This window comes from Leiobunum rupestre, chromosome 5 (assembly GCF_980474605.1).
Source record: "Leiobunum rupestre chromosome 5, qqLeiRupe1.1.hap1, whole genome shotgun sequence".
NCBI lineage: Eukaryota > Metazoa > Arthropoda > Arachnida > Opiliones > Sclerosomatidae > Leiobunum > Leiobunum rupestre.
Genome location: NC_143388.1, coordinates 69,011,038 through 69,026,425, shown reverse-complemented (window position 1 = coordinate 69,026,425; position 15,388 = coordinate 69,011,038). Strand labels below are relative to the sequence as shown.

The following is a 15,388-nucleotide window of genomic DNA, read 5'->3' as shown; positions in this document are numbered from 1 at the left end:
GCTATAAAGTTTCTCCACGAGAACCAATTTTTCGCCATAACGTCTCACCACGAGACATTTACCGCTTTAACTTCTCTCCATGAGAACAAATTTTTCGTCATAACGTCTCTCCACGAGACATTTACCGCTACAACGTCTCTCCACGAGAACAAATTTTTCGCCATAACGTCTCTCCACGAGGCACTTGTAACTCAAACATAATTCTATCTCGTTCGGCGTGCCATAGGGAGACTTATTACACAGTTATTATTATTATTTGGTAGGGTTCAACGGGGGCGCATCTCTGATACTCGTTTTTGGAGAGAAAGTCGAAACGCAGAGAGAGAGAGGTAGCGAGGCATCTGACCAGTGACGTCACTGGCTAAATTTTCAAGATAGTGATTTATAGGGTGGCTACGTTTTTCTCTATCTTCGTCTGTCTCTCAAGTCGCGTTTCATTCTGGTATGCGATGTATTATTAATTTTGTAAATATGTGGAGTTAAAAAAAATTCCTTTTAAGTTGGAAATTTATTTATATATCTATATATTGTTATATATAAAAGCGGGGAAAATCTAGACAGTTCCTAAACTTTTTAAAAAATGGTCAACTTCTTAATGAAAATGAAGATATCGCCCTAGAATTTGCGAACTGCTTTTACAACATAGCACACGACAACTCAGATGCACATATAAACTCAAATTCACTGCCTGAAATACTACCTAATAACTTCTTCACGCTACGTATACTTGAGACCGATATTGAGGACGCTATAAAAAACTGAAACCCACAACAATATCTGGTAAATTATAAATACTAAAATTTTGTTCCATGGTCGATATATATTAATGTAAAATTTAATAAAAGTTCTGCTACTACATGGAGGTCAAATAAAAGAAAATAAAATTTATTATCGGTAGCTTCTGGACCGCGGTCCTTCGTCAGCCATTATTACAAACCCCGTACACTGGCTAGCAAGGTCACCCGATCTGACTCCGTTGGATTTCTTTCTTTGGGGCTTCGTCAAGGACAAGGTGTACGCCACTCAGGTTGAGACCCTTGAAGAGCTGCGTCAACGAATTGTAAGCGCTTGCCGGGAAGTAACCCTGGAAATGATTCAAGCCGCCTTCGACAATATGATTGTTCGCGCCCAAGCCTGCATCGCAGCTGAAGGTGATATTTTCGAAACGTACTTATACATTTTGTTTGTAAGTAGATAAATAAAATGTCTCTTTGTTTTTTCAAAAAATACGCATTTTTCATCCTACGAAATTAAATCGTGTAATACCTTCTTCGCCATTGTCTCCTCGATTTTTCAGCGGTGTTTATTGCATTTAACACCAGATTAATAAATTTCTGACTTTCATAAAGGTACACTACTCTCCCAAAGGAATTTAAAAAAGTTATTTTAGTTTGGCCAACTTGTTACGTTTTCAAGTCATATTTTTTCAGTGAAAAAGTGTCTATTTTTTTCGCGCCAACGCTATTTGTCCGTTATCGGTGACGCTCTACAATTTTCTTATTGACAATTTTCATATAGTACCTAGCGGTTAAAATTTAAATTTTCAAAAAAAAAAAATATATATATATATATATATATATAAATATATATAAATATGTAATGTAACTGTTTTTGGCACAATAAACCACTATTCTATTCTATATATATATATATATATATATAGATTGGTTCCAAGCATTATTCATTGTTCAACCTAAATGATGTAGGGTACGTGACGGTACTTAGACAAAACTACATCGAATATCATATCAGTGGCGGCGCCAGGGGTAGGCTAAAGCCTACTTTTATTTCGCTTGTAGGGGCCCCGAAAAATGATATGCGAAACTAGAAATATCAAAATCCGTATTAAAAGCCTGCTGTTTTTAAGTTGCGAACACTGAACATTGAGATTTCTAATATTTTTTTCGAACGCAGCCTTGATTCGTTGTAGTTGCTAAACTAGCTACTTCAAAAAGTGTTGCATCGTTAGACAGATGATAAACTGCGCGGTTTTCCAGCGTTGCCAGATGTGCGATAATTATCGCACAGTGCAATAATTTCATCGAAAATTTTAGGTGGTACTATAATTTTCATGGCATGCGATATCGTACCATTATTACGATAATTCGGCCTCAACGTGCGATAATGTACGATAATTTTGAGATTTTTTTGAGCTATTCAAATTTTATTATTTATGTATATAACTTCTACTTGAAAATGAGTGATATGCATTTTCCGGCGAACGTCCCTTGTAGCACAAGCCATTTGGTTTTGTGTTGGCTAGTAGTCGCGCGGTCGGTATGGTGTCGTAGTTGGTTAAAAGTCGTAAGCCAACTCAGGCCCGACTAAAAGAAACCTAAAGCCAACTTCAAAACCAAATAACGCCCAACTTGATACACACGCATTTATTGGGGACAAATTTCAATCTTAGCGACCTAAAAACTATGAACCCTCATATTTATTCTGCATAAACTAAACATTAATGAACAATTATTTCCAATTTAAATAATCCTAACAATTTTAAGGAGTATTGGAAACCAACTCCTACCCGACTCCAAAACAGCACTTTACTTAAATATATCAATTTATTTTCGTAATTCCTGTTTATTACTTTAAAAAAACTCTGCACTTAAAGATATTTTGTCCGCCTTAAAAAAATATAAATGTTTTAAATAAATAAAACATTTTAAGAGTTATAAAAAGTTGATGTATACAGATGGGGTTTATTCCTAGCCAACAGGCGTACATTGTACCTAGAGTGGGAGGGGGCGGGTGCCAGTAACAAAGGTCGAGAAAATTCCAAAGCCTCGTGGTAACGCGAGATTCCGAACAAAGGTGGACCTCGGGTTTATCATCGCCATTTTCCGTTCTATGATTAAGGTAAGCCTAAATATATTTTTCAATGTTAAATATTATAGTATTTAATTGAAAACTACTACTTTTTAACTTTAAATTTGTAGTAAGTTAAATATTTTGGGAGTTTGAGATATTGTGGAAAATTATGTAATTTTAAATACTCAAATATTTTAATAAAACGATAGATTTTAAAATAAACGTGTTTGAATATACCCAAAAATATCAAGAACTTCAAGTGTTTTCTATTTCAATGAAAATAAATTTAATTTTTAATTATGCTGTCGACGAGTTATCCACCATTTCCTATAGTTACGAGATACGATATCCACCCCCATTCAAAAACTAAAAAAAGAATACGGAGTTAAGTCCAGTTCTTTTTTTACGTTTTAGTCAATATTAAATTCCCTAACTTTAAATATTTTTTGTATATTCAAACACTTTTAATTTAGTTTATATTCTATTGAAGTGGACATTTCCCTTAAAGATATTTAAGTCTTATATATAATTAGTTTTCATTTTTTATACTATCTTACTTTTAGGCTGAATTTTAAATGGAATTCTTATTCTTTCTCTATTTAGGTTACTTGATTGATTGGTGCTATAATTTAACACGGTAATGTAATTAACCTTTTTTACTGTTTGCTACTCTAATTTAATCATAATATTAGTTAATTATGGCTAATAGTAAAGTTAAGAGAGTTGGTATGAACTATGATAGAGACGTTTCTGATTTAAGTAATAGACAAAAGCGAAGAAAAAGAACCAATTATTTAAATACCGTTATGGAACGAGTGTCAGAAGAATGTGATTTATTAGACGCTAGAGGTGTAGTGGATTTTGACTTAAATAAAGATGGTGTATTAGGCCCTTGTAGTGATGAGGCAATTTGCGATTCAGGTCAGGTTGAAATTAATCAAAATGGGATGCATTTCTTAGATGCACAATGTCTAAATAACAGTGATTCTGATGAGAACATAACTGATAGTTCAAGTGATAATATCGAGAGGATTAATAGCAATTTATCAAGTTATAGCGATACTAGTTCGTCGGAACATGATGTACGTGATATTTCCGAAGATATTAGGAGCTGGGCATTGACCCATAACATAGACACTGTTAAGCTTAATAGTTTGTTATGTATTCTACGGGTTCATGGACATGACACCTTACCGAAAGATTCGCGAACACTTTTGCATACCCAAAGAGATGCTATAGGAATAACACTAATTGCAGGTGGGGAATATTGGCATATTGGTTTTACCCAAGGTATTAAAAACTTTTTAAATTCGCGACCTAATTACGATGACGATATTTCTTTTGCCATAAATATTGATGGGGTGCCTCTATTTAAAAGTTCAAACAAATGCCTTTGGCCTATTTTGGCCTCAGTTTATAGTTTTTCGGAAGGGATAATTGGGGAGGTTTTTCCGGTGGGAATATTTTGTGGAAACAGCAAGCCTGCATCCTTAACTGAATTCTTGGAGCCTTTTTTAAATGAACTAACAGCTTTGTGCAGTAATGGTTTTCAATACGGTGGGAAAATATTTAACTGCCGATCAGATGGTCCTTTTATATTAGACACACCAGCTAGGACCTTCGTAAAAAATGCTAAAGGGCACACTGGTTACCATTCTTGCGATAAATGTACCATTAAGGGTTTTCATTACAACCGTCGCACAGTTTTTTTAGAGCTAGATTCCGATGAGCCAGTAACTTTACGGACAAATGAATCTTTTCGAAATCAAATTAATGAAGAGCATCACCTTATTGGACCCCCTTCCCCTCTAGAAAATTTGGATATGGATATGGTTAAACAATTTCCCCTGGACTACATGCATCTGGTGTGCTTAGGGGTTATGAGAAGAATTTTAACAGCCTGGGTTAAAAAAGGGAAATTTGTAGTAAGGTTAAGCAGCCAGATGATAACCGAATTCTCCAACAAGCTGGAAAATATTAGAAAATACATTCCAAGTGAATTTGCTAGGAAACCTAGAGCGTTAAAATATATAGATAGGTGGAAGGCCACAGAGCTACGGCAGTTTTTGTTGTACACCGGTCCAATCCTAGGCGAGGATATTCTATCTAAAGATGTTCTTAACCATTTTAGATTGCTTTTTTGCGCAATCTACATTTTGGCATCACCAGTTTTTAGCAAAACTCTGTGTAACTTCGCTGGCCAACTTTTAGAAAAATTTGTTTTATCAAGTCCAGACTTTTATGGGAAAGAGTTTGTAGTCCTCAATGTTCATTCCTTAACGCATCTAGCACATGATGTGAAAACATTTGGTCCGTTAGACAATTTTAGTGCATTTCCTTTTGAAAATCATTTGCAAAAGCTTAAAAAGAAAATGCGATCTCCCAATAAGCCCCTTCAGCAACTGTTTAAAAGAGTATATGAAAACCAACTGCTTCCAAGTAAAGAAAAAATCAACCAATTAGTCCTAAAGAAACCGTTTAAAAATAACAGCCCTCTAGTACCAAAAAATGCTAAATCTTTTAAGAAAATTCAAACCACTTCATTTTGTATATCTCTTAAATCGGGTGATAATTGCTTTAAAATGACTTCTGGTGACGTAATAAAGGTTAGACATATTTATCAGTTTGGCATTAATGACATAATGGTTGTTGGAAATTTGTGTAAACCTTATGCTGATATTTTTGATTACCCTCTTCGGTCTTCTATTTTAGGCCTTTTTGTTGGTAAAATTTCAAAATTAGCTAAAACTTATCCTCTCTCTTCAATAGAAAGCAAGTGTTTCATTTTCGAAAACAATGAAAATTCTTTAGTTAAAATTGTTCCAATGCTTCATAGATTTTAAATAAATAAAATAAAAATAGTTTTTATTTAGTCAACTAATTATATTGACTATTTTACTTTGACTTAAAATTGATTAATAATAAAGTATGGAATGGGAATATTTGGAAAATTTTAATTTATTCGGTTAGAATTTAAAAAGTTGGTTATTTTTCTTCAGATTTTGGTGGGAGCCCTAGTGAACAAAACTATAATTTTCCTTTTAACCTTAGTTTTCAAGTTTAGATATTTTGTATTGTTTTTTTTTCAGATGTTTGTAGTGTTTAGTTTCGAAAACGAAGGAACTGTTGAAGTAGTTCCATTAAAATGGTGTCCCGATGAAACTTCATGCTACTGGCCACCATCGTCTTTACATAATGAAGTAACAAGTTTAATTACAAAGTGTGCTTCATACGACGAACATTGGACCATTTACAGTGGGAAGATTTTATATAAATCAAGTAGGACTACATTTTTAGATTCTGTAACAACAACAATAATGCTGAACCATTTTTCTGTGATTGCAGTGATTTACACAAGAGCCAGGGAGCAATTAAAAAATGCGGAACTGACCTCCGACTTGGCCAGCGAAAAGGAATATGGAAGAGGACGGAGAAATAAACGGCAAAAACAAATGGATATCTCTTCAGGCCCTGATTCTACTTCTGGTAATTATCGTAATTTTATTAACCTGTAAAGTATTTTTCGTAAACTAATGGCTTACAAATTTTGGAGTAGAAGATGAAAATGGTAAAACAAAACGTGGAAAAAATCGTAAAATGGTTAAATTACCCTCACCACCGCCTTTACCGTTGATGCTCAATGAATCACAACCAGCAATAGATGCGAGTCAATTACATTCCAATGAACAGCGTAGTACAATTACATCAAAAAAATCGATGGACAAGACACCTGTTTTATCAGCGGTATATCAAAGTAACCAACATTTGGAAAACCAACTTAACACCAAGGAAGGATCTAGCGCTTTACTCTCAAAGAAAACGTTTGACAAAACCAGTAAAAGCCCTCAATTGGAAAAATCAGGAATCGCTAGTCAACAATCTCGATCAATTGTTAAACCAAACAAGAAAACAAAGTCACGATCTACGTCAAGTAGCATTTCACATGGTAGGAAGGAAACTTCAAGAAGTCAAAGCTCTCATTGCTCTCAATTTTCACCAAGTCCTATTCCACAACATAGAAAGGAGAATTCTGATTCAAGTTATCGCCGTTCATTTTCTACAAATCAACCCGTAGAGGAAGTTAACTCCAGTCCAAACTCCATCAACTCTGAATTTTCTACAATACGGCCACAAATAAGAGACGAAACATTTATGCAACATTCTTTTGGATCTGAATATTCTTCAATCGGAAACCACCAAAATCGCTATATGGAAGGTAACATTAGTTTTTACTGATTGTTTTTATTTTATAGGCCAACTACGTAGTTGTTCGGTTTACTGTCTTATATAGTTTATTTTAGTGGTGTGCGAGTACTCGAAAATTGCGAGTACTCGTTATCGAGTCCGAGTCCGAGTACTCGGACTCGGACTCGGAATACGTAATTTTATTACTCGCACGGGTACCCGATTCCCACGAAAAGGGTACATAATTACTCGAAGCGGACTCGAGTAAATAGATAATTTGAAAATTACTCGGCGAGTCCATTATTACTCGGCGAGTCCATTATTACTCGGCGAGTCCATTATTACTCGGCGAGTCCATCATTACTCGGCGAGTCCATCATTACTCGGCGAGTCCATTATTACTCGGCGAGTCCATCATTACTCGGCGAGTCCATCATTACTCGGCGAGTCCATTATTACTCGGCGAGTCCATTATTACTCGGCGAGTCCATTATTACTCGGCGAGTCCATCATTACTCGGCGAGTCCATCATTACTCGGCGAGTCCATCATTACTCGGCGAGTCCATTATTACTCGGCGAGTCCATTATTACTCGGCGAGTCCATTATTACTCGGCGAGTCCATTATTACTCGGCGAGTCCATTATTACTCGGCGAGTCCATCATTACTCGGCGAGTCCATCATTACTCGGCGAGTCCATCATTACTCGGCGAGTCCATTATTACTCGGCGAGTCCATTATTACTCGGCGAGTCCATTATTACTCGGCGAGTCCATTATTACTCGGCGAGTCCATTATTACTCGGCGAGTCCATTATTACTCGGCGAGTCCATTATTACTCGGCGAGTCCATTATTACTCGGCGAGTCCATTATTACTCGGCGAGTCCATTATTACTCGGCGAGTCCATTATTACTCGGCGAGTCCATTATTACTCGGCGAGTCCATTATTACTCGGCGAGTCCATTATTACTCGGCGAGTCCATTATTACTCGGCGAGTCCATTATTACTCGGCGAGTCCATTATTACTCGGCGAGTCCATTATTACTCGGCGAGTCCATTATTACTCGGCGAGTCCATTATTACTCGGCGAGTCCATTATTACTCGGCGAGTCCATTATTACTCGGCGAGTCCATTATTACTCGGCGAGTCCATTATTACTCGGCGAGTCCATTATTACTCGGCGAGTCCATTATTACTCGGCGAGTCCATTATTACTCGGCGAGTCCATTATTACTCGGCGAGTCCATTATTACTCGGCGAGTCCATTATTACTCGGCGAGTCCATTATTACTCGGCGAGTCCATTATTACTCGGCGAGTCCATTATTACTCGGCGAGTCCATTATTACTCGGCGAGTCCATTATTACTCGGCGAGTCCATTATTACTCGGCGAGTCCATTATTACTCGGCGAGTCCATTATTACTCGGCGAGTCCATTATTACTCGGCGAGTCCATTATTACTCGGCGAGTCCATTATTACTCGGCGAGTCCATTATTACTCGGCGAGTCCATTATTACTCGGCGAGTCCATTATTACTCGGCGAGTCCATTATTACTCGGCGAGTCCATTATTACTCGGCGAGTCCATTATTACTCGGCGAGTCCATCATTACTCGGCGAGTCCATTATTACTCGGCGAGTCCATCATTACTCGGCGAGTCCATCATTACTCGGCGAGTCCATCATTACTCGGCGAGTCCATCATTACTCGGCGAGTCCATTATTACTCGGCGAGTCCATCATTACTCGGCGAGTCCATTATTACTCGGCGAGTCCATTATTACTCGGCGAGTCCATCATTACTCGGCGAGTCCATTATTACTCGGCGAGTCCATCATTACTCGGCGAGTCCATCATTACTCGGCGAGTCCATCATTACTCGGCGAGTCCATCATTACTCGGCGAGTCCATTATTACTCGGCGAGTCCATTATTACTCGGCGAGTCCATTATTACTCGGCGAGTCCATTATTACTCGGCGAGTCCATTATTACTCGGCGAGTCCATTATTACTCGGCGAGTCCATTATTACTCGGCGAGTCCATTATTACTCGGCGAGTCCATTATTACTCGGCGAGTCCATTATTACTCGGCGAGTCCATTATTACTCGGCGAGTCCATCATTACTCGGCGAGTCCATCATTACTCGGCGAGTCCATTATTACTCGGCGAGTCCATTATTACTCGGCGAGTCCATTATTACTCGGCGAGTCCATTATTACTCGGCGAGTCCATTATTATTGGGCGAGTCCATTATGATTGGGCGAGTCCATTATGATTGGGCGAGTCCATTATTACTCGGCGAGTCCATTATTATTGGGCGAGTCCATTATTATTGGGCGAGTCCATTATTACTCGGCGAGTCCATTATTATTGGGCGAGTCCATTATGATTGGGCGAGTCCATTATTACTCGGCGAGTCCATTATTATTGGGCGAGTCCATTATTATTGGGCGAGTCCATTATTATTGGGCGAGTCCATTATTACTCGGCGAGTCCATTATTATTGGGCGAGTCCATTATTATTGGGCGAGTCCATTATTATTGGGCGAGTCCATTATTATTGGGCGAGTCCATTATTATTGGGCGAGTCCATTATTATTGGGCGAGTCCATTATTATTGGGCGAGTCCATTATTATTGGGCGAGTCCATTATTATTGGGCGAGTCCATTATTATTGGGCGAGTCCATTATTATTGGGCGAGTCCATTATTATTGGGCGAGTCCATTATTATTGGGCGAGTCCATTATTATTGGGCGAGTCCATTATTATTGGGCGAGTCCATTATTATTGGGCGAGTCCATTATTATTGGGCGAGTCCATTATTATTGGGCGAGTCCATTATTATTGGGCGAGTCCATTATTATTGGGCGAGTCCATTATTATTGGGCGAGTCCATTATTATTGGGCGAGTCCATTATTATTGGGCGAGTCCATTATTATTGGGCGAGTCCATTATTATTGGGCGAGTCCATTATTATTGGGCGAGTCCATTATTATTGGGCGAGTCCATTATTATTGGGCGAGTCCATTATTATTGGGCGAGTCCATTATTATTGGGCGAGTCCATTATTATTGGGCGAGTCCATTATTATTGGGCGAGTCCATTATTATTGGGCGAGTCCATTATTATTGGGCGAGTCCATTATTATTGGGCGAGTCCATTATTATTGGGCGAGTCCATTATTATTGGGCGAGTCCATTATTATTGGGCGAGTCCATTATTATTGGGCGAGTCCATTATTATTGGGCGAGTCCATTATTATTGGGCGAGTCCATTATTATTGGGCGAGTCCATTATTATTGGGCGAGTCCATTATTATTGGGCGAGTCCATTATTATTGGGCGAGTCCATTATTATTGGGCGAGTCCATTATTATTGGGCGAGTCCATTATTATTGGGCGAGTCCATTATTATTGGGCGAGTCCATTATTATTGGGCGAGTCCATTATTACTCGGCGAGTCCATTATTACTCGGCGAGTCCATTATTACTCGGCGAGTCCATCATTACTCGGCGAGTCCATCATTACTCGGCGAGTCCATCATTACTCGGCGAGTCCATCATTACTCGGCGAGTCCATCATTACTCGGCGAGTCCATTATTACTCGGCGAGTCCATTATTACTCGGCGAGTCCATTATTACTCGGCGAGTCCATTATTACTCGGCGAGTCCATTATTACTCGGCGAGTCCATTATTACTCGGCGAGTCCATTATTACTCGGCGAGTCCATTATTACTCGGCGAGTCCATTATTACTCGGCGAGTCCATTATTACTCGGCGAGTCCATTATTACTCGGCGAGTCCATTATTACTCGGCGAGTCCATCATTACTCGGCGAGTCCATCATTACTCGGCGAGTCCATCATTACTCGGCGAGTCCATCATTACTCGGCGAGTCCATCATTACTCGGCGAGTCCATCATTACTCGGCGAGTCCATCATTACTCGGCGAGTCCATCATTACTCGGCGAGTCCATCATTACTCGGCGAGTCCATCATTACTCGGCGAGTCCATCATTACTCGGCGAGTCCATTATTACTCGGCGAGTCCATCATTACTCGGCGAGTCCATTATTACTCGGCGAGTCCATTATTACTCGGCGAGTCCATTATTACTCGGCGAGTCCATCATTACTCGGCGAGTCCATTATTACTCGGCGAGTCCATTATTACTCGGCGAGTCCATCATTACTCGGCGAGTCCATTATTACTCGGCGAGTCCATCATTACTCGGCGAGTCCATCATTACTCGGCGAGTCCATTATTACTCGGCGAGTCCATTATTACTCGGCGAGTCCATCATTACTCGGCGAGTCCATTATTACTCGGCGAGTCCATTATTACTCGGCGAGTCCATTATTACTCGGCGAGTCCATTATTACTCGGCGAGTCCATTATTACTCGGCGAGTCCATTATTACTCGGCGAGTCCATTATTACTCGGCGAGTCCATCATTACTCGGCGAGTCCATCATTACTCGGCGAGTCCATTATTACTCGGCGAGTCCATTATGATTGGGCGAGTCCATTATGATTGGGCGAGTCCATTATGATTGGGCGAGTCCATTATGATTGGGCGAGTCCATTATGATTGGGCGAGTCCATTATGATTGGGCGAGTCCATTATGATTGGGCGAGTCCATTATTACTCGGCGAGTCCATTATTATTGGGCGAGTCCATTATTATTGGGCGAGTCCATTATTACTCGGCGAGTCCATTATTATTGGGCGAGTCCATTATGATTGGGCGAGTCCATTATTACTCGGCGAGTCCATTATTACTCGGCGAGTCCATTATTACTCGGCGAGTCCATTATTATTGGGCGAGTCCATTATTATTGGGCGAGTCCATTATTATTGGGCGAGTCCATTATTATTGGGCGAGTCCATTATTACTCGGCGAGTCCATTATTATTGGGCGAGTCCATTATTATTGGGCGAGTCCATTATTATTGGGCGAGTCCATTATTATTGGGCGAGTCCATTATTATTGGGCGAGTCCATTATTATTGGGCGAGTCCATTATTATTGGGCGAGTCCATTATTATTGGGCGAGTCCATTATTACTCGGCGAGTCCATTATTACTCGGCGAGTCCATTATTACTCGGCGAGTCCATTATTACTCGGCGAGTCCATTATTACTCGGCGAGTCCATTATTACTCGGCGAGTCCATTATTACTCGGCGAGTCCATTATTACTCGGCGAGTCCATTATTACTCGGCGAGTCCATTATTACTCGGCGAGTCCATTATTACTCGGCGAGTCCATTATTACTCGGCGAGTCCATTATTACTCGGCGAGTCCATTATTACTCGGCGAGTCCATTATTACTCGGCGAGTCCATTATTACTCGGCGAGTCCATTATTACTCGGCGAGTCCATTATTACTCGGCGAGTCCATTATTACTCGGCGAGTCCATTATTACTCGGCGAGTCCATTATTACTCGGCGAGTCCATTATTACTCGGCGAGTCCATTATTACTCGGCGAGTCCATTATTACTCGGCGAGTCCATTATTACTCGGCGAGTCCATTATTACTCGGCGAGTCCATTATTACTCGGCGAGTCCATTATTACTCGGCGAGTCCATTATTACTCGGCGAGTCCATTATTACTCGGCGAGTCCATTATTACTCGGCGAGTCCATTATTACTCGGCGAGTCCATTATTACTCGGCGAGTCCATTATTACTCGGCGAGTCCATTATTACTCGGCGAGTCCATTATTACTCGGCGAGTCCATTATTACTCGGCGAGTCCATTATTACTCGGCGAGTCCATTATTACTCGGCGAGTCCATTATTACTCGGCGAGTCCATTATTACTCGGCGAGTCCATTATTACTCGGCGAGTCCATTATTACTCGGCGAGTCCATTATTACTCGGCGAGTCCATTATTACTCGGCGAGTCCATTATTACTCGGCGAGTCCATTATTACTCGGCGAGTCCATTATTACTCGGCGAGTCCATTATTACTCGGCGAGTCCATTATTACTCGGCGAGTCCATTATTACTCGGCGAGTCCATTATTACTCGGCGAGTCCATTATTACTCGGCGAGTCCATTATTACTCGGCGAGTCCATTATTACTCGGCGAGTCCATTATTACTCGGCGAGTCCATTATTACTCGGCGAGTCCATTATTACTCGGCGAGTCCATTATTACTCGGCGAGTCCATTATTACTCGGCGAGTCCATTATTACTCGGCGAGTCCATTATTACTCGGCGAGTCCATTATTACTCGGCGAGTCCATTATTACTCGGCGAGTCCATTATTACTCGGCGAGTCCATTATTACTCGGCGAGTCCATTATTATTGGGCGAGTCCATTATTATTGGGCGAGTCCATTATTATTGGGCGAGTCCATTATTATTGGGCGAGTCCATTATTATTGGGCGAGTCCATTATTATTGGGCGAGTCCATTATTATTGGGCGAGTCCATTATTATTGGGCGAGTCCATTATTATTGGGCGAGTCCATTATTATTGGGCGAGTCCATTATTATTGGGCGAGTCCATTATTATTGGGCGAGTCCATTATTATTGGGCGAGTCCATTATTATTGGGCGAGTCCATTATTATTGGGCGAGTCCATTATTATTGGGCGAGTCCATTATTATTGGGCGAGTCCATTATTATTGGGCGAGTCCATTATTATTGGGCGAGTCCATTATTATTGGGCGAGTCCATTATTATTGGGCGAGTCCATTATTATTGGGCGAGTCCATTATTATTGGGCGAGTCCATTATTATTGGGCGAGTCCATTATTATTGGGCGAGTCCATTATTATTGGGCGAGTCCATTATTATTGGGCGAGTCCATTATTATTGGGCGAGTCCATTATTATTGGGCGAGTCCATTATTATTGGGCGAGTCCATTATTATTGGGCGAGTCCATTATTATTGGGCGAGTCCATTATTATTGGGCGAGTCCATTATTATTGGGCGAGTCCATTATTATTGGGCGAGTCCATTATTATTGGGCGAGTCCATTATTATTGGGCGAGTCCATTATTATTGGGCGAGTCCATTATTATTGGGCGAGTCCATTATTATTGGGCGAGTCCATTATTATTGGGCGAGTCCATTATTATTGGGCGAGTCCATTATTATTGGGCGAGTCCATTATTATTGGGCGAGTCCATTATTATTGGGCGAGTCCATTATTATTGGGCGAGTCCATTATTATTGGGCGAGTCCATTATTATTGGGCGAGTCCATTATTATTGGGCGAGTCCATTATTATTGGGCGAGTCCATTATTATTGGGCGAGTCCATTATTATTGGGCGAGTCCATTATTATTGGGCGAGTCCATTATTATTGGGCGAGTCCATTATTATTGGGCGAGTCCATTATTATTGGGCGAGTCCATTATTATTGGGCGAGTCCATTATTATTGGGCGAGTCCATTATTATTGGGCGAGTCCATTATTATTGGGCGAGTCCATTATTATTGGGCGAGTCCATTATTATTGGGCGAGTCCATTATTATTGGGCGAGTCCATTATTATTGGGCGAGTCCATTATTATTGGGCGAGTCCATTATTATTGGGCGAGTCCATTATTATTGGGCGAGTCCATTATTATTGGGCGAGTCCATTATTATTGGGCGAGTCCATTATTATTGGGCGAGTCCATTATTATTGGGCGAGTCCATTATTATTGGGCGAGTCCATTATTATTGGGCGAGTCCATTATTATTGGGCGAGTCCATTATTATTGGGCGAGTCCATTATTATTGGGCGAGTCCATTATTATTGGGCGAGTCCATTATTATTGGGCGAGTCCATTATTATTGGGCGAGTCCATTATTATTGGGCGAGTCCATTATTATTGGGCGAGTCCATTATTATTGGGCGAGTCCATTATTATTGGGCGAGTCCATTATTATTGGGCGAGTCCATTATTATTGGGCGAGTCCATTATTATTGGGCGAGTCCATTATTATTGGGCGAGTCCATTATTATTGGGCGAGTCCATTATTATTGGGCGAGTCCATTATTATTGGGCGAGTCCATTATTATTGGGCGAGTCCATTATTATTGGGCGAGTCCATTATTATTGGGCGAGTCCATTATTATTGGGCGAGTCCATTATTATTGGGCGAGTCCATTATTATTGGGCGAGTCCATTATTATTGGGCGAGTCCATTATTATTGGGCGAGTCCATTATTATTGGGCGAGTCCATTATTATTGGGCGAGTCCATTATTATTGGGCGAGTCCATTATTATTGGGCGAGTCCATTATTATTGGGCGAGTCCATTATTATTGGGCGAGTCCATTATTATTGGGCGAGTCCATTATTATTGGGCGAGTCCATTATTATTGGGCGAGTCCATTATTATTGGGCGAGTCCATTATTATTGGGCGAGTC

The 15,388-nt window shown here is 40.4% G+C and overlaps 1 protein-coding gene across 4 annotated transcripts; it reads left to right on the top strand.

The window, feature by feature from the left end:
* Window positions 1-2,832: 2,832 nt before the first annotated feature.
* On the top strand, window positions 2,833-7,085 carry LOC149945685 (uncharacterized). Of its 4 annotated transcripts, XM_090175494.1 has the most exons (6): window positions 2,833-2,859; window positions 3,415-3,448; window positions 5,901-6,090; window positions 6,157-6,297; window positions 6,368-6,757; window positions 6,831-6,977. In XM_090175494.1, exons 3-6 carry the CDS (start codon window positions 5,901-5,903, stop codon window positions 6,884-6,886), a joined length of 777 nt encoding a protein of 258 aa, XP_090031620.1. In that variant the 5' UTR covers window positions 2,833-2,859; window positions 3,415-3,448; the 3' UTR covers window positions 6,887-6,977. The 4 variants fall into 4 exon arrangements, with proteins under 4 accessions (XP_090031620.1, XP_090031619.1, XP_090031617.1 ...); XM_090175493.1 differs by having other exon boundaries at window positions 5,901-6,066; window positions 6,368-7,085; XM_090175491.1 differs by having other exon boundaries at window positions 6,368-7,085.
* The last annotated feature ends 8,303 nt before the right edge of the window (window positions 7,086-15,388 follow it).

What these genes read in the sequence shown, in the direction of transcription:
- LOC149945685 (XM_090175491.1), top strand. Translation starts at nt 5,901, where the DNA reads ATGTTTGTAGTGTTTAGTTTCGAAAACGAAGGAACTGTTGAAGTAGTT. An exon ending in GAAGATTTTATATAAATCAA is followed by an intron (nt 6,091 to 6,156) that starts GTAGGACTACAT and finishes CTGTGATTGCAG; the next exon opens with TGATTTACACAAGAGCCAGG. An exon ending in AGGCCCTGATTCTACTTCTG is followed by an intron (nt 6,298 to 6,367) that starts GTAATTATCGTA and finishes ATTTTGGAGTAG; the next exon opens with AAGATGAAAATGGTAAAACA.